Source organism: Pomacea canaliculata, linkage group LG5, assembly GCF_003073045.1.
Source record: "Pomacea canaliculata isolate SZHN2017 linkage group LG5, ASM307304v1, whole genome shotgun sequence".
Classification (NCBI taxonomy): domain Eukaryota; kingdom Metazoa; phylum Mollusca; class Gastropoda; order Architaenioglossa; family Ampullariidae; genus Pomacea; species Pomacea canaliculata.
The window spans coordinates 12,488,159-12,513,537 of NC_037594.1; the positions used below are offsets into that span (position 1 = coordinate 12,488,159).

The window sequence follows — 25,379 nt, forward strand, 5'->3', positions numbered from 1 at the left end:
AAAATAAAAGTCACAGCATTAAATTTGATTAACTAACAATAATTTAGTTATTTTGTTTTATTAAAATGAAATCTCGTTTACTAAATTACAATATGGCAGCGCCCATCGAACTCGTGGTTTAGTTTATTCCTCGTTGCTGGTTGAGGAAAGAACTCGTGGTTTAGAGCAGATCAATCGTCCAGTGTGAGTTATATTTTCACAGTGAAATCACGATGGGCAAGAAAAAGAACAACGCGGATAAAGTTAGAAACAGGACTTCAGCATCTAAAGAAAAGAAGTTGAATCCTTTTGAGTTTAAGATTAATCGTCAAAAACATTTTGTCGTGGGTAGAAATAATCATAACACTGGACAAGTTGGAAAGCCTGGGCAATCACGCTCGAAGGCAAACAAACGTGTAAGTATTTTCCATTATTCCTGACTGGCCTCTATTGATGGAGAGTGAGAATCAAAGCAATAAAGATTATTTTTTATTATATTTTTTTTTTGTGGGGGTAATTGTAATTATCTTCGATAATGTCAATAGTTCAGAATTGCCTTTTGACTATGATTCCAGCTCTTCTTCGTCTTTGTGTGTGTTATAGGCTCGCTATAATAAATCTTATAATACGTTCATTACACAGAACCTATTCAGTAATTCATTGTCCGATTTTTCGCACCTCAGGGGATTGTTTATAATATGACCAATTTGTGTAGATGATGGGAGGCTCCGTTCCCAGAGGTTAAAAAGGTTTTAGTCATTTTAGTCATACATGTGCATCATATGGTGTATTTCCAGCGAATGCAAACATTGCTGGTTGAGCTGAAGCAGTCTGGAAAAGCTAATGTCTTCAGAGACCAACGTTTAGGTGAAAAGAATCCCAGTCTAAGCGCAGAAGAAAAGGCTATTCAGAGATTTGCCCTGGAAAGGAAAGTGAGTTTTTTGGGTATAATTGTTAAATGTTACTTTTGTGATAACAAGTGGCTGCTATACGTATAATATAACATGGATGTCTTCTGTGATCTAAGACACATATTGGTGGATTATCTCTTCATCAAATGTTAATACACTACCGACAAAGTTCATGTGATGAAATAGCTTCAGCCCATGATGTTACTCCACTTATATGATTTCGTGGATACCATAATTTTCCAGATTAAAGTTAGTCATAAAATCTCACAGGAAAAAATTCCAATTAATCCTCGAAATAATTTTGTGTTCCAGAGCCAGAACCAGCGAAAGGGATTGTTGGAGATAGGAGAGGAGGAAGAACTAACTCATTATGGACAGTCTTTGGCAGACATTGAGAAGTTTGAAGATCCCATTGATGACAGTGATCTAGAGGAGGATGGTCGCATTAGTGGTAAATAACTATACAGACTTCCCTTATAATTGCTAAGTAGAGGAAAAAAATTTACTGCTGGGGGGGGTGGGAGTGGGGGTGTGATATTTTAACAGTGCAAGTGACTGTATATAAAAAAAAAAAGAACATTTATGATAATTAATCTTGTTAATTTGTGCTGATTGAACAGGAAAAATGGTAGCAGATGAACACTTTGGAGGATTTCTGACTCACAAATCTGAGACATCCGAAAAGAAGAGCTGGAAGGAAAGAATGGGAGAATTAATTTTACAAACAAGGAAAGAAAAGGTATATTGCTCAAAAAATCTACATTCTTCCATTTCTTTTTATTCTTGACCATGTCTGGTAAAGAGCTTGACATATATCGTGCATTTTTGAAGTCTTTTGACAATTTTGCTTTCAATGTAGCAGTTATCACAAAATGTGTGCTGTTGACAGTTTGATTCATTTTTATAGTATTTGGTTTGCTACTATAAGCATTCGTTACTGCACAGCACACCCAGTAAGGGAACTGCTAACTATTTCACAGGACTGACTCTGATGGCATGCCCTCACCATTGCTGCATCCCTTCAGGTCGATAACAGATACTGGTGGGCCAGCTTGTTTTTTGTCCAGCTGGTGGCAGTTAGAGAATGACGATGAGGAAGAAAAACAGTCTTCTTTAGCACATAGTGTTTGGTTCAAATGCACATGGTAAAATTATTTTTTTAAATCCCAGATGGAAAGGCAGACCGAGAAGGACAATGTTGCTCGGCAAACAGAAGAGTTGGACAAGGAATGGAAAGCTACTGTGCTCCCATCCAGGGTAAGCATATAAGCTTGTATGTCAATAAATGGAGGTTTGTTTTTTTTTGGTAAGATGCAGAAGTAAATTAATCTGTTGAACTAAGTTTTATGGGAATAGTTTCACAATTTAACTTGTAAGTCTTTGACCATGTGATATCACTTCTCTTAGTTACCCTGGATTTTCTTTTTGTTTCTTTTTCAGAAAGAAGATAAAAAAATTGTTGATGACTATGACATAGCTGTAAACATGCTACGATTTGAGACAAAAGGAAAGGTAAACACGCTATATATGCCGTCATCCATGTGCTTATTTTAAGAATTTTAAAAAGTCCAAGAGTGTTAATAGAATGTAATATTTGGAGGTGACTTGAAATCTTTCTATAGAGTTCACTTCCACGGCATTTTCATTGTGTAATGCACGTGGTAATGTGAACTGGTTGGTGTCACAAAACACATGCTGTTTGTAAATAAATGAATATAGAAGGGAAGAAACTGTTGGCCTTTTTTAGGGATTGTTTACTGTGAATTATTTCCCTTAAGGAGCTTATAAAAAGAAAAAAAATGAAAAGTCTATCAGGTATTTTGTTATATTGAAAAGTAGGCAATGAGTCATTTTGGTCAAAGGCCATGTTTGAGAGGATTGCTGGATTTGTACTTTAACTGAAAATGGTAACATAATAGTAAGTAATATTTGAACTCTAATGTATATTCTAGTAAAATATTTCATTGTTTGTGTGCATATATATTGTGTGAATAATTTCTTTTTTAATCTCTGCCTTGTTACCTACTTTCACAACAGGAGTTCTGTCCGTTCCATACAGTTACCATCTTTCATTTGAAGTTTGTACAAGAAACCAAAAACTATATTTCTTTCAAATCCTATCGCTTAAATGTTTTAAAAAACTGCTGTCGGTGATGTTTGTCTTTACTGTAGGTTAATTGGTGTAAATGTTGGAATATCACTACAATTCTAAATGTCCACTTGCATTGCATATTGCCAGTAGGAATCAGATAGATATAGCATACATCAGGGGTGGGCAACATACGGCCCGCGGGCCGGATCCGGCCCGCGACGGGATTTTGACTGGCCCGCAGACTGTTTCTGGTCGTACATGATAATGTGGCCCATGAACATTAACAAGACAAATCTGCGTTCCAGTCTAACTGATATTCACGTGCAGTCGTTACTGAGGATTTCTATGTCCGACATGCAGCCAGAGTTCACAGAGTTCCAGCAACTTGTTGACAACTTTGATCGACCGCAGCTGTCTCATTGACTTCAGCAGCTATTGAAGTACATTACGTTAACATCATTAAATACTGTTTTCGGTCTCTATGCTTTAAAATTAAAGTTTGCGAGTTTACATTAAACACGATTTATTCCTTGCATATGTAGATAAATACGCGATTAAGGTATTGATCCAGTAATCTGGCCCGCCAAGGACTTCATTTCCCCATATCCGGCCCGCCGACCGGAGAAGTTGCCCACCCCTGGCATACATGATGCTTTAATGCCTTTTCATATCATATGTTTCCAACATTTGTTTATTCTCATTGATAAAGTATTATTTTGTATTAAAAAGCAGGATTTTATCAACTGGTTGACTTTTTTAAGTGAAATGTGTACTTTTCAGTGGCTTTGATATGCTTCTATTTAAAAAAAAAAAAATTACATTTCACCAAAACGTTATATATTTCAGCCATCTGATAGATTGAAAACTGAAGAAGAATTGGCCAAAGAGGAAGCAGAACGTCTTCAAAGATTAGAGGTAATAAAATGTCATAAAGCTTAACAGTTTTCTTTTTCTGAAGCAGAACATATCCTGTGGCTGGGCATGATTAAGACATTTAGGAAGCATTGTCTTTAAACTGACTAATATGTTAATCTTTTATAACTAGATACTACGTGGTTAAGATACAGTTTTGTGAGATCAGTGATAAATATTGTATACACTTAAATAGTTTAGTGATAAGTGACTCTTTTCATATTCCTGATTTTTTTCAGTGTTCTATATGTTCTGTCAAACTTTTTATAATGCAGGCAGACAGAAAGCGACGCATGATGGGAGAGTCAGACATCAGCAGTGTGCATTCTACTCATGTTTCAGCAGACAGCCTTGAAGACAGGTACTGAAGCAGGAGTTTACGCTTCTTTGAAAGTTATTAAGGGGGTTAATTTGCTCTTATGCCCTTTTGTGTTGCATTTTACTAGGCTGTGTGCCAAAGCAGTATTTATAAACTGCGTTCAGAGTTTCCTTTTGTTGTCTGTATGATCCTTGATCTGAACTGTTAGACACTACATTCCATTGATTTGACTTACAAATGCCATCTGTATACATTATACATTCACACCTTATTTGAAATCTGCATGCAGAGAACAAATAAGGTTCTGAGCTGCCTCCAAGAAGTGAAAAGATTTGATAATGCAATTTTTAACAAGGCATATGCAGTGTTTGGGATTTCTTGACAGCACTGCAGGCTGAAGTCATTTGACTCTGTTACACAAAGACTGGGTTCTTTGTTTAACAATGCCATTGCTGGCAAAACTGTGGTTCATCAGAAAGGTGTTCCTACTCTTTTATGATCAAGCCTTCGTGGAAAACAAGTTTTCAGCAAAAAAATTATTCAGCAAAGAAACAGCAGCCAATAATCTTAACCAGACTGCAATTAAACCCCACAAAGTAGTTCTTTGACAACAGGGGCTTACAATTGTATTTAAAGTCCTTACTAGTTATGCTTGGCATTACAGTTTTTGTGAGCATCAAAAAAATTTTATAGGTAAAATTTTATATATATATATATTGTATGTTTTTTAACAGCACTTTTGGCAATAAGCTGTCACTTCCCAGAAAAGTGCAGTATCAAGAAAATGAAGAGAATGATGGAAGTGACAATGATGATGATGACAACAAAGAAGAGAATAAAGATGAAGATGATGACAGTGATGATAATGAAGATGATGATGATGATGATGATGATGATGATAATGATGACCTTTCTTCTGATGAGGAAGATGAAGAGGAGGAAGCAGCACAGAAAGTGCTAGAGGCCTTTTTAATAAAGAAAGCAGAAAAGGAACAGGGAGCGATAAAATCTATTCTCAAGAAAAGGCCTGTGTCTGAGGTAATATAACTTATTTTGTATAAATGCAGAAAGTTGAGATATGTATTTTAGAAGTTGTTTTGTGTGTCTTTGTGCATTCATATTTCTTTTTAGACCTAAGGAAACATTTACATGTTGAGCCCTACAGTTCCTTTGTTCACTTTTATTTGTATTAAAGGTACTTATATGAAACATTAAATGTTTCTTCAGGAACAGAAAAAAGTTGCAGAGGCTGCTAAAAAGGAGTTACCTTACACTTTTGAAGGTATGTCCTTAATGCGCTGCATTTATGATGCAGTACCCTAGACATAATAAACCACAATGTTTACCGCATCTTAGGTGGCTCTGCTATGAGACTTTTACCTTTGTATTCATACTTGTTTGACCAGGAAAGTAATTGAAGGCATAATTGTGAGCTTGATAAAAAGGATATCATCACTTAGAACTTTGTTTATAATTTAGGCTTTATTGTTTTAAAAATTTAAAACACTCAAAGACTGCTGTCATCTTAAAGTCAGTGATGCTCTTTAGAGCTACAACAACTTGATAATGACTGCATAAGTTAGTGTTTGTGTATTGCAGCTCCGGAGAATTATGAAGGTCTCCTATCATTATTGGCTGATTTGTCAATTGATCAGCAGCTGCTAGTGATAGAACGGTTGTATGCCTGTCATCATCCTAGTCTGGCAGAAGGCAACAAGCAGAAGTTAGAGGTGAGAATAAGACAGAAAATTTTGTCATATGGAGAATTGAGGAAAGGGAGAGAATAATTTTATATGTTGATTTAAAAAATAAAATTGGATGGTTAGATTGGTAGGACAAATGTACATCACACATTTATTTTGAATGTTTGAATGTTTTAGCAACTCTTTTCACAACTCCTGCAATATCTAATGGACAGCATGGCTCAGGAAGATCCTGTTCAGCTATTTGATAGCATGACAGCAACATTATACAAACTGATGAAGCATAATCCAGATTCTGGTGCAAGTGCAGTTCTTCAGCTGCTGCTGAATAGGCATGAAGAGTTTCAGCAAATCTGTCAGCGCCGAAGTGGCCGAGGCAAATACATGGGACTGGATACAGTATGTTGCAGGCTTGGGCACCTTTTTTTAATTTTAGGCTTATGAGTTTTGCTTAAAATCAGATTATCCGACAATGAACTACAATGATTTTCCCCTTATCTGTTTGTATTTGATTGCTTTAAATGTAGAAGAATAAAAGGCAACTGAAGGTTTATATTTTCTGACTCCAGATGCTGCTGCTGAAGCTGATTCATGTGTTGTTTCCTACATCAGACTTTCGGCATCCAGTGGTGACACCTGCCTTCTATTTCATTACTAGCATGCTTGGTCAAGTATGATATTCTTTGCTAATTATCCTGCTCATCAAGGTTTTGATAGTAAGAATAGATAAATGGTATATTTTAAAAAGAAATCTGTAATCTTAGTGAATTATTTTCTTGTTCTTCAATGAAATGAGAAAGATATTACCAATATGTAGCAAATTACATTTTAGTATTAACATTATACACTTTAATAATAATACAGTGACATTTATGAAAAACTTTTGAAAAACGTGTTGTTGGTAAAGCTTTTTTGGCTCACTTCATGAAATTACCATTGACTGAATAATAGTTATCTTATGGATGGCCTTTGAGATTCTGATAGTTAAAAGTGTAACAACAAGTGGGACTGTTGGTTCAGTTGGACTAACCAGCTGTTTGGGGTTATGTTCTTAGAGTCCTGTTCAGAATGAAGGAGACGTGGCTGCAGGACTTTTTCTTTGCGTGCTAAGTCTAGAGGTAAGGCAGATTTGTTTTTGCCAGAAAAGCTGATAATAAAACAGACTGTTTAATAAGGCTATTGCTTGTTCTTTTTATTCCTTCATTTTCATTTAGTTTTAGTTTGTAAATAATGAGAATGCTTTTCTTTGTATGAATTTTGTGCCAGTGGTGCAGTTATATGACTTTCCAAAAAAAGTATAAATTATTTGTTGGATGTTGACCTCATTCTTTTTTTAATGAACATCTATTAAATGACTGTCATGCACATTGCAGCTAGCTGTTAGGAGTAAGAGAATGATGATGAAAGTTTAGCATGACTAAATTCTTTTCTCCATGGAAAAGCATATTTTAATGCATTGTGAAGTAACTTCTGTAAACCCTCTTACCAGTAAAGCACAGTGTAAAACCTTTCTGATGCCTCTTATTCTGTGGTAATGTGCATTGCATTGAATCACTGATAAGACTTGACTTACAGTATGTGGCAGAGTCCTCGCGGTTTATTCCAGAAGCCATCAATTTCTTGCATGGACTTCTTTTCATGGCAGCAGAGAAAGATCCAAACAAAGGTAACATGAATATTTTTAGCATTACTTCAACAGTAATCTACTTTTGTTTATATGTTTCCTTCCCTGTAAAGGGCGAGGGCTAAATGGAAAAAAGCCCAGTTGCTTATTTTACCCCTCGTAAATAAAGAATTGTCATTGTCATTATATAAGATTTGCAGTTAGAAAGAGAATGACATGATTGAAATTTCTGGTCAAGTAATATAATTTTTTAATCAACCCACCAGCTTGAGAGTGTCATAAACTGTATACAATATAGTTTTAAGCCAGCTGTTTTCTTTTGTTTCAGTAGAGAAAGTATTTCCTCCTTTTAAGCCTGTTGGCCCTAATGTTGATCTTCTGAAGATAGACCAGGACTTTCAGTGAGGATGCAGTTTTGTTCCTATTTATTTATTTTTTTTAACTAAGTCAAGCATTCAAATCCTATCAAGAATGCATTAATATATGGTCCATTTGTTTTTGTTTCACAATGACAATGATTTTACCTCCTCCAACGTCTTTTTAAGGAAAAATGAATGAGCATCTATAATGTGGATCAAATGCTAGGAAAAAGACTTTGCACTTGTTCTGATGAGAAAAAATTAGCTTTTCCATCTTCTCAGATAGATACAGTGTGTGATGAAATTTTAATTTATTTTAGAGGTGATATTCCTGCCCTAAGTATTTCAAGAACACTTGGTGCAGGTGTACAGAAACAAACTTTGGACACAGATGATTTCAGGTATGAAGTATTTTGTAGCAGCCATCAAGATAGTGTCATAGATATGCTTGATTTTATGTCTTTCAAGAATTTACCTGTTAAATTTCTTATATGTAAGATTAGGAAATGAAATAATTTGGTAGAATGCTATGATGGTTTTAACAGATCAAATCAAAAGTATCAAAAATAATTGGCATTTACCCTTTTAATCTAAAGTTTAGCAAATTTGAGCTTTTTTTAACAGGTTTTTTCTAGGTTGTGGATTTTGCTTGGTGATTTTGTTCATGTTGAAGAGTGTTAGCTTTTTTAGCCTGGTTATGATAGTAGTATTTGTGATGTTTTAATGCAGAATTACACCTGTCAAATTTTCCCTTGGTCTTGCCTATGCTTTGCATATTATGCAGCTTTACACTGTCATTTATCTTTAAAATACCTACTTTTTTTGTAAGAGTGTCTGCCATCAGCACCACTGTACGGCTACTACAGGAATTCTCCCACCTGTATCACAAATTGCCAGCTGCTGTCCAGGTGTTTGCACCAATCAGAATCATGCTTAACAAATTACCCATCAAGAAATATCCCACTGCATTACAGGTAGTTTTATTATTATCTGTTAAATGTGTATTATCATCTAGAAAATAGCTTTGACATCATTGTGTATTTGAAGCATTTTAGAAGGCTGGAAAATCAATAAACATGAGTGGCAGAATTAAGGTGATTACAAGAGAGAGAAAATGGACCAGAAATAGGGACAATGGTGATCACTGGAGATAACTACTAAAAACAACAACACAGATCATTGTAAATTTCCAACGAACAGGAATTGGAACATATCACCCCAAGTCTTATGATTTATGTGAAGAAAAACTGAAATCATTAAGTAGTATGAGTAGGCTTAACACAAGGGTTTCCTATGAGTGAACAGTTGATAACAAAATAATTTAATGAGGAAAATAGAACAAGTGAGAGCCTAAAGTGAGCATGCATTGTAGAACATCTGAAGGACTTGGTGGTGTTGTGTTTACTTATTTTGTTGTTATTGTTTCCTCCTTTTAAGGAAAGCATTAAAAAGCTTTCTTCAACTTTGGAAAAGGATTCCCACATGAAAGTCTTGCCACTCACTATGGAAAAGAAGAAGCCACAGCCTCTGAGACAATTTGAGCCTAGAGTAGAGGAGGTGTACGTATTTCTTAACCAACATTTCTTGGCTAATTATTAGATGACCTGTGGAGTTATGGGGTTACAACTGATCTTTAACCAAACCAATTACAGTCCCTGGTCAAGGGAGCTAGCAGTCCCAGCTGCAAGGGGCTTTATTGTACCCAGGTGCTTTTGCCCTCAACCACTATGTAAAACTCTGTGAAAAATGCGCAGAGGTATTTCTGTCAACTGGCCATGCAGACTAAGGGAAGGACATTCACAGTAGGTAATCTAGTATTCTTTTTCATCTCATCCTATCACATGGACCAAACATAGACTGTGTGTGTGAATGGTGTTTATTCGGATGCTTCTGTCCTGAGATATGGTGTTCCTTGGGGATCTGTATTGGGGCAAATACCTCCCCTCTGATGTTATGTCATGCCATGTCATGTCAGAGTTATACTGATGATACACAGCTTTATCAGTCAGCTTTACTTGCTGAATTCTCTGGACCATCGACACAGACACAGGAATGCTTAGCTGACATAATGTCCAAAACAGACTGCAACTGAATGACGACAAAACTGAACTGCTACTTGTCCAAAGAAATTTCTGTCATCCTTATCTCCCTCAGTCTGTCTACAAGCAACTCAGCTATTCCTTTCTCTACCTCTGTCCACAGTTTGGGTGTCATTCTTGATCAGAGTTTGACTTCAAAGTATACAGAATAATGCTGCTCGCATCATCTGCAGACCATCTAAATATGAACATAAACGATTTATATCATTTGGTCTCGTCACTGGCTGCCAGTCGTAGACCATATAGCCTACAAACTTTCCACTTTGATTTACTCTGCCTTTTCCAGTACTGGTCCTCGATACCTCTCCGAACTGGCCCCTATCTGTACACCTACATAATATCTTTGCTCATTTTCTGACACTAAGCTTCTGCGAATCCCACTAAGACAAAGACATATGGACAGAGGTCTTTCTCCAAGTCCCATCAACTTGGAACAGATTATCCATCAGCTGAAACTGATTTTTTTACCACCTTTAAGTCCACTTAAGATGCATCTTTTCATCTTCTGAATGACGACTTCACTGTGACCCTCTCCTGGCCATGAGTGTGCATAAAGCTTGTCTGTAAATTACTTGTGTATGAGTGAATGTAGAATTGCATAATGTCTATTATGTTCAAATATGGGTTGTTGACGATTTAGTGTATATATGATTTATGTAAAGCTCTCTGAGCAAATTTTTGGAAAGGCACTATACAGACCCTTATTATGATTATTTTATTTCATCTAGGTGCAGTGTAGGTGCATATCTGCCACCTACCCACTATTGAATCCTTTAAACGTGCACTGAAAATGTACCTTTGTAAACCTTACGCTCTACCTTTCCCATAATGCTAGTCCTTTTTCACACCCTTCCTTTTGCAATATCATATTACTCTCAGTTCTTGTTCTTGTTATTTGGTTCCTCTTTGTGTTTTCTGTATTTGATTTTATTCTTTGTGAGTACTGTTGTTTATTTTTGTTATAGATCATATGTTTTTTTGTTTGTTTTCCTGTTCCTCGTATGCTATCCATGTTTCATTCTTGTTCTTAAGTGCTAAGAGCATACTCCTTAGGAGTGTATGTGCTTTACAAATTTTGCATTATTACTGTATTAGAGCCCCTGAAGGCCACTAACCATACTGACCAGTAGCAGTAACGTGTTTGGTTAATGAAAAGTTCTAGTCTGTAATAGATTAGTGGTAAGTGTTGAAAAAAGAGAATTTACAAGAAAACCTTAATGTTTGTCATGATAGAAGATCAAAATAACTGAAACAGGGTTGCCCGTTTTATTTGCTGGTTGAAAGAAATCATCATAGTTTTGTTTTTATAGACTGTTGTGATTTGACATTTGCTTATAAAGCATCTTTTCTTTAACTGCGTTTCTAACTGCAGCTGACAGACGAAACAGAAATACTGGAATTTTCCTCAACATTCCCTTTTACATGGTTTTAGATTTGGTGATCTTTTGCCACTCAGCACTGAATAAAGATTCTTTTCGAAATACAGTGTAGATTTTGTAAGATCCTTACTCCAATTTCTTTTCAGTTTTATGTTATAGAACTAGATATTGACAGATATTTTTATGTGGGTGATAAGGCAGCTGAATGAAGAAATATTAATTTTGTAATCAATCTATAGGTTTGATGGGAAAAAAAAAAGAAAAGGCAACCGTGAATTCCAGGAGAAACAGAGACTCCAGCACAAGTTGAAACGAGAATATAAAGGAGCACTTCGTGAAATCAGGAAGGATTCACGATTTCTAGCCAAACAACAGCTAAAGGAAACACTAGAACTGTGAGTTCTTCCTTTTTTTTCTATCCATAAATTGGTTTCAAAAACAGGAAAAAAAAGCAAAACTCTAGCCTCAAGAGAGTTAACATGTTCACCATATACCTTATAATGTCCAGCATTGAAAAGACATTTAGTGCAGTGTTTATAATGATTGGTGCAGTTAGAGTGATACAAACATAACCATAGAAAATGCTCTGTTGTTGGTTGACCCAAAGTTTTTGTTACTCTAAGCAGATGAGCGGTTATTGTGGTGGTGCTGTTTGAGATTAGTAGTTTGTTATGTTTGTTTGGTACAGGGATAGTGAAAGGAAGAGGAAGCTGAATCGCCTATATGCTGACCTAGCCTTGCAAGAAGGTGACTTCAAAGCACTCAAGAGACAGAAAAACAAATCTTAAGACTGCTCTAGTGGTCTTTAGCCATTGTGATAGGCAGCTATGGGACTTCTGAACTGTGGACTGATCTTTCCCCATAAAAAAAGCTCCATGTGTGCGTGTGTACATAGGAACAAGTGTGAGAGCAAAAATGTTAAGCACTGCAAAGACAGGAATCCATTTTGTTAAAAATGAGAGAAAAATTGATGTACAATGTGTTGGCGCAGAAACATTTAATAAAATATAATAATATGCATCCAGTACTTTTAAGTTTTTTAAAATCAGCCACTTTATTTTCCAGATACAACAGAGTGACATTTCTTTCTCACTCATTCACTCAGGTTTACTTATGCACCATCAAGATAATGATTAGCATTATTTAAGACTTTAACCTCAGGAATTAGTAGCCCAGCAATAGCTGAAATACTTGGCTACTTTGTAGCCAACACTGAACATGTGTAACCAATTTTTTATTTATAAAATATATTAAAGTTTTAAGAATACAGGTAGAGCATTAGATCAAGTCACTGATCACTGCAAAATATGTCCTGAAATTAGCATTTCAGTACATCATAACCGCTTGAACACATGTACTGTGTTTTTTATATGTACTTGTCAAACAGCCCTTACCTGTGCAGAGTTTGCCTCAAGTAAAGACTGTTAGAAGTACCTGACTGGGATGTTACCTGTATCTGTTACTGATAAATAATATTTCTATCTCCTCTTCATTCCAAGTTAAGAAGCATCTTTCCTATACTGTTGAAACACTTTCTATTGGCACAGTATTGTTTCTTTTCCATAATATATCTTAATAGTGAATTGCACTTGCTTTTCTTTAAAACATTCCTGCCAGTGGAGCATTTCTGGAATCTGCTGGTGAGGGCTTAAAAGAGGTATTTCAGCCCTACAATTCAATTCTGCAGACATCAAGTAAGCAAAAGACAGCTCGACAGGTAGGACACGGTGCTTTGCCTCCAAGCCATGTATCTGGTCGTTGCTGGTCTTGCCGGGATGCAAACCATTTACCCATGCACTGCAAGCACCACATAGGCCGGCAGAAACACTGGACACATTGAAGGTTGACTGCTGCAGCAAGGTTTTCGTTGCCACCACCCATATCATCACAGTGCTTCTGCAGTTTAACATTAGAGAGAGCCTGCATGCATCCTATACAAGTCTCCAGCTCCTGCAAAGTTATGCGAATATGTAGAGTTAGCTTTCAGAGCTGGAAAATAATTATACATTTGATATTGCAACAATAATGTGACTTTCAGCTTATGAGGGGGCTGAATAAAATGCCTGCAAAGACAGCAAATGCTAGTTTAAGACAAAATAGACATTGATGCAGCTTATTTATGAGGGTTGTGTTTTAAAACAGGCAGAGTTATAAACAGCAAAGAATCAGGTGAAAACAATTTCCAACTTATTCTTTCCTCATGATAATTTGAAAAGAAATGGTGTGCGTGTGTGTGGTTGGGGGCTGGTTCTTTGTTAATTTCAATCTTTAAAGGCCAGACTTGCCTTAAGTTGAGTGGTTCGACCCAGGGGAGGGAGGTGAGGAACACAAGTGGTGTTAGCTACCTAGTGCAGTGGTTCTCAAAGTGTGGTCCACCTACCAGTTGAGGGTAGTATGCACAAGTCAGGTGGTCCAAGACAGACAGTCATCATATGTCAGCAAAGTGATGTTTAAATCGCCAGATATGCTAATTAGTCCAGTATTGATTTCACACGAGATTTAATTTTATCGATGCCCAACTCCTCGTTCGCATAAAACGCTTACCAAGTCTTTATGTCACAGCGCGAGTATTGTTTCATTTAACTGCATCATCCGTTACCCTTAGTAATGCAGTGCACTTCCTTAATTTTAATTTTTATCTGTACTTTGCAAAGTATATAGTTTTATGTAAACTTATTACTATACTGCTGTCACAAAAGTACATTTAGTTTTGAATTGTAATGAAACAAATGGGGCAATTTAAGTTTGTATTTTTTACTTTAGTAAAGTATCCGAGGTCCGAAATACTTTGAGAACCACAGACTTAGTTGTCATGCTTTGCTAATTGCTTTCATCTGGCTCAACAAGTACCTTCATCTCCCTCCTCCAGGTCAAGCCTTTCTTGCTGGACAATGGAGGTTCAGTCTTTAACAGTACAAGACTAAAAAAAGAAGTATCAAGATAAAAGTAGCTATGCATAATAACTGCTTCCTACCACATGAGGGGGGAGCATAAACGTTGGATTGAACTGAACAGTTGCAGTGAATGCATCAAGGAACTGGTCACTTAGAGACTGTCGGATCATGATGTTACGAGTGTTCTCAATCTGAGCTTGAAGTTTACTTCGAAGGTCACTGTATTCAAGAGAGTTTAGCCTGAAACAACAGAAAACTGTGCTAAAAGTGACACATTAACAAGACTTGGGATTTGACAGAATAAAAAGCGAGAAGTTATTCGTTGGCAAAGAATTTAAGGCAAAGCTTATAAGCATGAATCATAGGTTTGAAGTAAGGATTTGTTTATGGAAGTTGATGGCTTGAGCAAGGATATCCAAACTGATGGTGCGCACTAACTGTTTGAAGCAATGTGCTCTGCCCCCAGTTGACCCATTGTGGAATGAATACATGACTGTTGTAAGAGAAAGCTGAAGCAGCAAGGGAGAGGAGATGAGCTTTTGGAACCTCACTTCTCCTGACTAAAGTCACAGGTCTACCTAGTTTAAAAAAAAATATTATGGTTAAATCATTCACAGCAGTTTATCACTAATTTTTAAGCTCTGAAGGTAAAGGCCAGAACACTTTATCTTCAAATCTTTCAAGATATATATTTATATTTTTGCAAATCTTATTAACAGGTGTTGCAAACTTCATAGCAACCTGCTACCCCCCTCCAAAAAAAAAAATACCCCAACAAACCAACCTAACAACATTGCTTTAAATATTTCTACAGCAATCAAGCTTAAATTACCTGATCACTACAGCTTATAATGCCTGGATCCATGAATGCCATTGACTAGCAATAACATCTCTGTCACACTAGATGAATCTTCAAGAAAATTATACTTACACCTTATATACATTACTGTACATCCCCACCTTAGCAAAGAACTGCATTAAAAAAGTAATACGAAGCTGAATTTTCCCCTTTGAAAATGATGAACTTTAGACACATTAAAACATTCAATTATGGACCTGATTTGAAAATTCTGTAGATGAGGTTCTGCTCGTTTGACTGTAATGTTGAGGAACTGGGCTGCCGTAGAATTTTCATAAGACAGAGGATGCTCTTCTGTGTTGTCCAATAAAAGCTGAATATCATTTTGGTGTGCTATATAGACATGATATGTTGTTGTCTTCAGTATCCATGAATCAGTTACATAAAGTCTTCGGCCTGGTAACCCTGAAACCAATTGGAACCAAAAGCGACTGGTTTTAAATTAATGCGGAAAGACAACAACTATGAAAAGAATATAAATAGGTTATTAATTTATCTAGATTTAGTCCTTTCTTTTCCTGCTTCCTTTTTTTTTTAAGAAAAGGAAGAGTCAATATAATCATTTTAAACTGAGTGGAGACAAATCACTCCTCTATCAACACCTTTGGTCATAGTTTTTCATAATTTTCTACTTTTTATATAGACATACATTCTGTACAAGCTAGCTGTCTGTGCTGTTTTAATTTCTGTACAGTCTCATGCCATATTTTTCTAAACTTCTATGCCCCTACATCCCAGCCAGACTACTCCACTCTTCGTCCGATGACTGTATGCTCTCTATCCCAGTCACATTAAGCACTGATAGCATGCTTTGTGACTGTGATTATATGCAATTTAATTATAAATCACACTTTTTTATTACTGTCATTATACCAAAATAAAGTGTTGTAAAAGACTGAATACCATTGCATGAATGTGTGACAAAATCATTCATGATTTCATAAAATATTCCTAGATGAAATATTGCAGCAAATTATAATTTGGCATATATAATTAATCTAATAATATAATTTTGGGGGTATGAAAACATTACTTCAATTATTTACTGAATGATATACCGGAGGTGAACTTGTCAATGCGACGGAATTCTACATTGATGGCTGAAGCTACATCCCTCCAAGACCCTCCATGGCTGAGCTGCTCCAGCTGACGTGCAATTGGGTGATCATTCCAGTTATTATGTTTCCAGTATAGTGCCATCATGCCTACAGTAGCTGGCAGAAGGACACATAAGGTAAACAGCAGATAACATGCTCTAGGAAGATCCCAGATCATGAAAAGTGACAGATCGGGTGCAATCAATGCCAGACCAATGTAGTAACCTGTAACAAATCAAACATGTTCCACAAGGTAAGGTCAATTCAAAATTTCTCCCTCTCGTTAAACTGACAAAAATGTGTAAATGTCAAATCGTTAGTGTTATTAAATGTGTGAATTATTTAACAGTGTATGGTTACCAAGAATTTATAGATAAGGATAAATGCACACACCTAATGGGATTAGGGAGTGGACAAATGCTGTTACTGCCGTTCGTCGAATATGGTAATCTATAAACTTCATCTCTTCACTTCCCAAATAACTGGAAAAAATATTTTGAACAGTCAGTCCTGCTGAGACAAATTCGGTTGGCGGCGCCACGAAACAAAGAGTGAAAAATCCATACAGGATAGAGTAAAGGCAAATGCTGATGTCAGAATTCATGATTCTGAAGGTGATGTACACAGTTTTTGTGTGTGTAGCGTGTATTACTACATGTGTTATTACTGTGAAGAACTCTCTAGTGTTTCTATTCAGATATGAACTATTCCGGGCGAACAAACAATAATCACATGGCAAACCAAAACTTCAAACCGCTACTGAAGATGGCGGTGAGTGCTGCAGTGCCTGCTGGAGTAGAAATTAGACAAGCGGATGTCAGGAAGGTATGTCTAAAGTCGAGCATATTTGGTGATGATAAAAAGTACGATACTAGCTCTTTCCGCAAGTAAATATTAAAGTAGGTTAATTTCAAAAATAAAATCAAGGGCAGCCTAACGTGCTTACGCCGTTACAGACATCACGAATGCACTCATGCTCTCATCGACTACGTCACTACGAGAATGATCATTGCGATCAGTACACTTACTACATCATGAGATGTATCTTTAGTTATTTCGTATTTTCATAATTATACGATCATGATTACAGACTGATATGTCCCGATCATTTGATACAAGCCCTCTCTGCCATGAAGATGACGCCTTCGTCGCAGAATTTATCACTAATGCTGTAGTAAATGTTAGTAATAAAATCAGTGTTGAAGATAATCATAAATTTTCCAGAATTGTAGATTAACTAGAGATTTTCAGCAACTTTAGTTAAGCCTCATTCATGAAAACAATGCCAGATACACAATGAGAGCATAAATACACTACAGCCTTTATGATGGCTTATATTTTACTCCAGTCTCATTGATTTCTTTAGAAATAATAATGTCATTATTATTGAATTAGTCTTATTAAATGGACCGTTGATTTGGTCATTTACAAGTTCCACCTAGTATAAATCAATTCAGCAGTGTACACAGTTCAGTTTTCTTAGAGTTAATTCAACCACCAGTGACATGCTTCTGTCAAATATTGATCAGCATTATAATAATCTTTTACACCTGCACACTATACAACAGAGAAAGATAAACATGTTAAACAAATAGTAAAGTAGGTTTTCAATCTTTGAAAGATAAATAGCAGCAACTACCAAAGATGCATGCCAATGTGTTTTTTTCCTATATAGATAATGGAAGCTGCATCAATTTGATTTGAGTTCTTTTACATTTGTGTCGCCATCGACTCAAAGCAATGGATGACTTGACTCCTGCAGTGCTAAGATTTTCCAATGGTTGAATCAACTGGTAATCTTTTATTACTTTTGTAATAGGGAAAAGGACTTTTTGCAACAACAAGCTTCAGAGAAGGAGATGTGATCCTGACAGAGACACCACTTGTTTCTGCACAGTTCTGTTGGAATGAATTGTACAAATATAAGGCCTGTGAGTTTTGCCTGCGCTCGTTAGAGACAGCTGAAGAGATGAGCCAACGACTAACAGAGAATCCAGCATTAACCTTGCCACACCCTGAATGCTGTGCAGTAGATCCATCAGTGTTCTCTTTGTGTCCACAGTGTCAGGTAGACAGTCACAGCTTATTGTGTACGCTTAGTGTAATGTATATAATTGGTGAGCAGTTTATTTTATACTCTTTTGTGTTTTCTTTGAGACCTTATTTATTATTTATATATATGTATTATGTGTGTTCATTATAAGCAAATAGACTGTATCATATCAGATGTAAAAGTGATGGTAAGGATTTATTGAAAGAGTTAAACCAAGACAAACTTATCTTAAAGAAGTTTAAAAGAGTTATCTCTGCTTTAAAAAGAATAATATATTCACAAATTAATATGCTTCAGATTTAGAAACATTACTTTGAGAAAGTATATCTTTCTGATTGTTTTTTTTCCTACTCTTGCAGTTAGCCTGTTAGTATCTTGCACTATAAGTACAGTTTGTATTACAGTTAATGTTTGTAATTCCTTGCACTTGTGCGTATGTTAGAATGTAGTACATTCTAATTCACATTTCAGGTTTTATACTGCAGTGAAGCATGCCGTACAGAAGCATGGAACAGGTATCACAGAGTGCTGTGCATGGGACCTTCCCGTACAGATGGCAAGCACCCTTTGTTGCAGCTTCAGGAAACCTGGAGGTCAGTGTTGTTACAAGTGAGAAGCTTTACAAACTGAATTTGAAAGAAGTAGGTATATGCAAAATGTGGAAATGTGTTATTAGTTATGAATTACTTGCTAGTTTATAAAACTAGTTTATATTTTTTGTAGATTTTATCATGTAATTTGAGTGTACTTGTAAAATATAAATTATTTTCTTTGGATGTCACAGAAATATACACTATCCACCAGAGACATCAAGCATCATGCTGCTGGTTAAAATGGCTGCCATGGTAAGGCAGGTAAGGCATGGACATTTCTTGTCGTGGCTAGTTAGATCACAGAGACCTTCAAAATTCATATCTAGATTTTGTTCTATCTAGATCAATCAGTCATTCAGTCCTCTCTATGCTGTCTGGCATATGACGTGACATGTTCTGGGGATGGAGCCTGGAGGCATGCGGTTCACGTGATCTAGTCATCTAGTCACTGCAGTTGGATTGCTATATTATTTAGTTTATATTCTTGTAAAAATGGTGTAAACATTTTTCTTACTATTTATTTAACATGAAATTATTTCTTAAATGTAATTGGATTTTAAGATAATGTGCAGTATGTGAATGTGTTTTTCTTTTAATTTAGATAGAAGAATGGTCTTCATTAGGGTTTTTTTGGTGCTTTTTAGAGTCCTGATCCAAAGAGGATGGTAGATAGATTCTCCAAGTTTGTTCATACCACCGTCAATGAAGAAGAAGAGATAATGCACAAACTCCTGGGTAAAGAATTCCAGGTGAGACGCGGTGCTCCCAAATCATACTAATATTGTTGAAGAATATAAGGTAGCAAAAAACATAGTTTATTTCTAAAATTCTATTCTTATTTGCTATAGTTTTGGTCATTTGCAAGAATAGCATGCTTTTAACCCATGAAGGTTATATTTGTCTGCAGGGTCAGCTGGAGGTGCTACGGAGCCTGGCAGCAGAGTGTCTATACCATGAGGACATTCAGCAGGTTAGCATGTAAATTTCTCAAGAATTCTAGACTTCTTGTGTCATTTCTTCCTGACAGCTTCCATCTTTAATTTCTTTATTTTATTTTATTTTATTTTTTTGCATTAAGGAAGAATTTTGAGGTTTCACCCCTGGGAAGAGCCAACATTTTGACTTGTGTGTTATTTTTATGGTTTTTGAGCAAGAGTGACATGAAAATCATAAGGCTGATAGTGAATGCTGATGCATTTACTAGTATCTGTATTAAAAGACTAAGAGCGGAAGGATAGCAAAATGTAATTGTTAACTAAATAGTTTAATAAAAATATATTGTCAGATTTGGTGCAGCACTTCAGGACACCAGTGTCCATGTCTTTATGTTTAAATTTTCTGACCCAGGACTTGCTTGCAGAAAGATCTGCAATAAAATAGAGAGAGGATATAGACATGCACAAATCTTCAGTTTCTGTTCCTTGAGACAACAACATGGTCCTGATGTGTTTTGTAATAGGTACATTGTGTTTGATGATGATGATGATACAAGTCAAGAGATATAATGAGAGGTTGTGTCTTAGGCATGATGCTTTAGATCTAAAGAAACAGGTGAAATATCCCACCGGCTTTGTTCTTAGGATGTCACTGATGTTTAAAATCTATATACAAAAAAATTTCAAATCCACAGTAAAGATATTTTCTTACTCCAACACAGTGGCTGACCCCAGAAGGCTTTCAATCTGTGTTTGCACTAATTGGAACCAATGGCCAAGGCATTGGATCCAGGTATTTTGTCACTAGTGTTCTTTAATGCTCATTAATGGTCATTAATGCTCTGATTAGTGGAGCGGCAGCTATATAATGATTTAGATTAAGGTATGCATCTATATCATTGATGTTATTGTGAGAAATGCAGCTTAGTGGTTAATTGTATATAGGTTATTTTGAGTACTTTTCTTCCTTTTTTTCTTTTCATTGACTAAATATTTGTATAGAAAATTTCCAGTAATGCTATTTACAAGTTAGATCATAGTTCTATGAGCTTGCCAACCTTTGGTCATATGAACAGTGCCTTGGTCTTACCCCATTTGGTTGTGCTGTCTGCAGTTCCATTTCAAAGTGGGTAAAAAACTGTGAATCCTTAGTATTGTCATCTGAAGAAAAAGAACAGCTGGATGCCTTTATTGACCAGTTATATATAGACCTTGATCAGGGTGAGTGTTTTGTGTCCAGATCTTTATCACCTTGCACAGTTTTTGTTTGCCTGGACACAGGACTGATTTGTACAAGCAAAAATGCCTCAACAAGCACACCAAAATCAACAGAAGAAGACAACTTGTATTGCTTAGACATTAATGCTTAAAGGAGTAGATGATGTAAAAAATAGCAATTTTGCCCTTTGGTTGATTCAATTTATGACAAAGTTACCTTGCAAAATTTGCATCAAATGTAATAAAAATTAAATGCCCACAAAAACATGAAAGAACAAGTTATACATGAAGTATTATGCTATTTATTGGTGAGCACTGATATTTTGTTGTTCTTTATAAAACTGTATGACAATATATTTATACATGTTACAGTTTCTGGAGCTTTTCTCAACTGTGAGGGTTCTGGATTATATGAGCTTCAGAGTGCCTGTATGCATTACAAATGATTCATTCTATTTCATAAATTTTTGATGCATTGCTTTGTTGATTTCTTTCTGCTTTCATCATAGAGTGAAAATATTTTAGTTATTTATATCTATAAAACACTGTATTTCAGCTTTAAGTAACAGTAGATTAACTACTAAGTGTAATCCTTGCATGAATAAACAAAACAAAAAAAGGGGCAAAAAGAAAACATATGATGAACTATATCAGTGTTCTGTCAGGTAAATAATCAGATCATTGCTGCTTTGCAGGTAATCACAGCTGTGTTCCTAATGCAGAGATAAGCTTTCTCCATGGTAACCATACTCTTACTTTGAGCTGTGCAAGGGACATAGAGCAAGGGGAGGTGAGTTGTGCATTCCCATTATGTGCATATTGCATTGGTTTCCACACTTTTTTGACTCTCTGGGCTCTTGGTTCTGCAAATTACCTACATAATTCTGTCTCTTAGAAACAATGCACACATTATTTGTTTGAAGTCTTCTGCAGATTTTAACACATACACTTACACGTGTAATTATATTTAAAGAATTTAGAATATTTCTGAGTTATTTTGTTTCTCTAACTTAAACTTCAATATTATTTCACGAAAGGAAATCTTCATCAGCTATTTGGATGAGTGTGATGTGGATCGCAGTAGACACAGCCGTCAGAAAATATTAAGGTACATCACTTTGTTTTTTATTTTCTTGTTTGGTATAAAGTATGCAGATGCATGCATCTGCGTATAAGTGCACAAATGCAAATGCACTCATGCATTAGAGGAAGGCAGTGATTGAGTGAGCTGTAGAGCAGTGGCTGAATTGATTTGTATATGGACATGAGAGGTTTATAAATGGCTGCAGACATTGAATATGTGAATGAGTAAAATAAATATTCATGTATATATTTATAGTTTTTAAAAAAGGTTTACTTCACTGTAAAAGTGACTAAATTTGGCAAATTTTCAGGCTAGGGAAAGAGCCAAAACTGTGAATTCAGAAAAAAGATTGTTAAAGAGCACAGATCTGTTAATTTTGTTAAAAATAAAATTTAATAAGCTTTATTTTGCTTCTGCACATATCCTTGAAGTTGTTCTTCAGGATTGTAATTAATTTATTGATGTATTTTTTTTTTTTTTGATTTGTGATGTGCTTAAAAGCTGCCTTTAAACAATTGTCCAGAGATGTACTTTGAATGTTTTCAGAGAGAACTACCTGTTTATCTGCACATGCCCAAAGTGCCTGGAGCAAGCTGGCGATATTGATGAAACATCAGAGGAAGAGATGAGTGAGGGAGAAGAAGGAGATATGGGTGATTGAGGATGTGATGACATCATTAAGCTGCAAGCTATGTCTTCTGGTCTGTGAAAACTTGTATCATACAAAAGGGAGGCCAAATTTGTTAAAGCATATAAAAAAAGAAAGAAAGCTTTTCGTAATAAAAACTGATCAAAGCTTATGTGCATTTGTATCATTGATGAACAGTGCTAGTGAGATAAATTTGGAAAAAAGATTTATTTCAGATGTAGAAATATCAAAAAGAGATAGGGGCTATGTTGAAGCTAACTTTGATGTTTCTAAACAAGTTGGATCTAGTAAAAAAGAATTGCTACTGTTTGTTAGACATTTGTTAATATTAACTGAATTTGTAGAGTGCATATACATGTACTTTGTGAGGCAAGCTTAATGTGCGGTACACTGAAGACTACAAATGAACTGACAGCAGAAAAGAAACAAGCGTCAGCAAACGAATGACACTGTCACAAGCGGAGTGTATGGATGAAGACGATAAATTCATGAGTGGATTAGTACACTCCATCATGTAAGATATTTCTTAAAGAGGTGGATTTTGAGGCCCACTTGAAAGTTTTGAACATAGAACAGTTCAGAGAGAAAGGGGAAGACAATCCAAACAATGTGGCCTGAGTAATGAAAGTGTGTCTGGAATTTTTTGGGTCTAACGCTTGGCACAGAGAGGAGGGGGCTGTAAGCAGGCTGAAGAGACCGACTCGGGTGATAAGGTGGTAGTAGTTTAGACAGGTCGGTTGTGAAGACAACAGTAGCACAATGGGGCGGTCTTCAAATTAGTGTGAACTGGGACTGGCAGCCACCGAAGTTTGCGGAGGAGACCTGTAGAAAGGTCTGTTTTTTCCACCTAGGAAAGACAATATGAGAGGCAATATTGTTAGGGAGATCGAGGAATAGGGAGTTGCAGTAATCCAACTGGGACGACACAAAAGCAGACGAGATTTTTGGTGGCAGAAACTGACAGGAAGGGTTGGATGCGCCTGATCCTGTTAAGCTCAAGGAAGATGGACGTACTACGTTGATGCCAGTTGCGTTGATGATAACTCCAAGAATCCGATTGATCTGGAATAAAAAAAAAAAAGAGAGAGATTTTCATCCCAGAGAAAAATGAAAATAGTAGAGAATGGCAACATTTTATTTTATGTGCAGAGGCTGTCGAAGAGTCCTCAGTTTTGTGGTAATTTATTTTCAGTTAATTGATGCACATCAAAGCTTTCGAAGAATGTGCGTTCTGCGTGGTTGTGCAGACCTGTTAAAAGCAAGAAACGAGGCCAGACACTAGCAGATGTCTGTTATTAGCATACACGTGATGCTGCAGGCCTAAGCGGATGTACACTGTGAAGAAAAGAGGCCCAAGAACACCCTGTTCTTCAAAGTAACATGCAGAGATATGGTGCCTTCAACTACCCTATGCAGAGTGTGATCAAGTATGACCTGAACCAGTTTAAAACAATGACCGAAAATAACGAAGAGGGTTGTCATGGTCGAATGCAGCATTGACAGTAAGACGCGATCCCTGCTGCGAGCATGCAGTATGTCATTCACGTGTCAACGTCGTCTCTCTTGAATGATTCTCACGATAGGCTGACTAATATTATGGGCCGATAACAACTGTACCCAGGAGAAACAATTAAAACAAGTGATTGCTGCAGGGGTAGACACGTCACTTCTCGAAATTAACCTCATTTTATGCCTGTAAAAAGTCAGATGCGATCCTATTTGACACACTAAAGCATCTTCGATGGCGCTGTTTTGAGATCTTATACTGAGGTCAGCTAATCTGGCAAGTAGGACAGCACCTTTTTTGTCCTAATGTAACCTATGCGACTCCAGTCAGTCCGCAGCAACAGACATCAGAATCTCGGTTTACTTTTTTTGATAAATCTCTCTCTCTCCAGAACCCGCACACTGTAAATTATACCTAGCTGACTACAAGTGCAGGGAACTGTGAGTAGTTCTTAGCATGTGTGAAGGCAAAACCTATCCCTTTCTTTCGATTGCCGTTTTACATTCTCTGATAAATCAGTACAGGTAGTCCTCGACTTACGACGGGGATCCGTTCCTAACGCGGCGTCGTAAACCGAATTTCGACGTAAGTCGGATCATACGTTCATACAGTACTGTACCATAATAACAGTACAGTACTGCAAACACTTAGCCTATCCAAACACCTATCCTAACACAGTACCCTACATAATTATCAATAAACATAAGTACAGTAAAATATTGTAGTACACTACGCTTTGTTATCACTGTCGCTGTCATAGGAGCAGATCTTGTCACGTGTTCAAGGATGCGATCTTTATCCTTGATAATCGTAGCGACAGTCGAGCGACTAAGTCCTATAATGACCTGCCAATTTATGTTGCTGTTTTCCCTTCTCAGATTGCCTTATGACTTCCGCCGCACGTGGAATGAGGATCACGTACAATTCGACTTACGACGCTAAACCTCGCAAGTCGGAATGTAAACTTTACAGCGTCGTAACCACGAAACGACGTAACTCGAGACCGTCGTAACCCGAGGACTACCTGTACTCACTGCCGATAGATGGGCATGGATAGTTTTCCAGTCATCTCCTTGGGCAAGCATTGAACCGACGACTGCTGTAAAGTTGAGC

The 25,379-nt window shown here is 36.5% G+C and overlaps 3 protein-coding genes across 6 annotated transcripts; 2 read left to right on the plus strand and 1 right to left on the minus strand.

Annotated features, from left to right (window-relative positions):
- The first annotated feature begins 90 nt into the window (after positions 1–90).
- Positions 91–12,395, plus strand: LOC112564605 (nucleolar protein 14-like). 2 transcript variants are annotated; one of them, XM_025239531.1, is made up of 21 exons: positions 91–395; positions 777–911; positions 1,203–1,341; positions 1,511–1,629; positions 2,061–2,147; positions 2,331–2,402; positions 3,829–3,897; positions 4,170–4,255; positions 4,948–5,251; positions 5,441–5,495; positions 5,813–5,943; positions 6,094–6,315; positions 6,486–6,587; positions 6,972–7,034; positions 7,492–7,582; positions 7,869–7,941; positions 8,220–8,300; positions 8,729–8,873; positions 9,337–9,458; positions 11,617–11,772; positions 12,066–12,395. In XM_025239531.1, exons 1-21 carry the CDS (start codon positions 213–215, stop codon positions 12,163–12,165), a joined length of 2,535 nt encoding a protein of 844 aa, XP_025095316.1. In that variant the 5' UTR covers positions 91–212; the 3' UTR covers positions 12,166–12,395. The 2 variants fall into 2 exon arrangements, with proteins under 2 accessions (XP_025095316.1, XP_025095317.1); XM_025239532.1 differs by having other exon boundaries at positions 7,872–7,941.
- A 10-nt stretch (positions 12,396–12,405) lies between these two features.
- On the minus strand, positions 12,406–17,275 carry LOC112564610 (transmembrane protein 129-like). 3 transcript variants are annotated; one of them, XM_025239548.1, is made up of 6 exons: positions 17,256–17,275; positions 16,621–16,709; positions 16,189–16,452; positions 15,328–15,535; positions 14,352–14,511; positions 12,406–13,327 (listed from the first exon to the last, which is right to left on the minus strand). In XM_025239548.1, the coding sequence occupies exons 1-6, from the start codon at positions 17,261–17,263 to the stop codon at positions 13,046–13,048; spliced, it is 1,011 nt and encodes a 336-aa protein (XP_025095333.1). In that variant the 5' UTR covers positions 17,264–17,275; the 3' UTR covers positions 12,406–13,045. The 3 variants fall into 3 exon arrangements, with proteins under 3 accessions (XP_025095333.1, XP_025095332.1, XP_025095331.1); XM_025239547.1 differs by lacking the exon at positions 17,256–17,275 and adding an exon at positions 17,174–17,208; XM_025239546.1 differs by lacking the exon at positions 17,256–17,275 and having other exon boundaries at positions 16,621–16,953.
- Positions 16,924–22,908, plus strand: LOC112564608 (SET and MYND domain-containing protein 5-like). Its single transcript, XM_025239541.1, has 12 exons — positions 16,924–17,052; positions 18,047–18,295; positions 18,752–18,873; positions 19,065–19,134; positions 19,518–19,622; positions 19,781–19,843; positions 20,531–20,601; positions 20,923–21,029; positions 21,399–21,455; positions 21,722–21,816; positions 22,064–22,134; positions 22,657–22,908. The coding sequence occupies exons 1-12, from the start codon at positions 16,927–16,929 to the stop codon at positions 22,769–22,771; spliced, it is 1,251 nt and encodes a 416-aa protein (XP_025095326.1). The 5' UTR covers positions 16,924–16,926; the 3' UTR covers positions 22,772–22,908.
- The last annotated feature ends 2,471 nt before the right edge of the window (positions 22,909–25,379 follow it).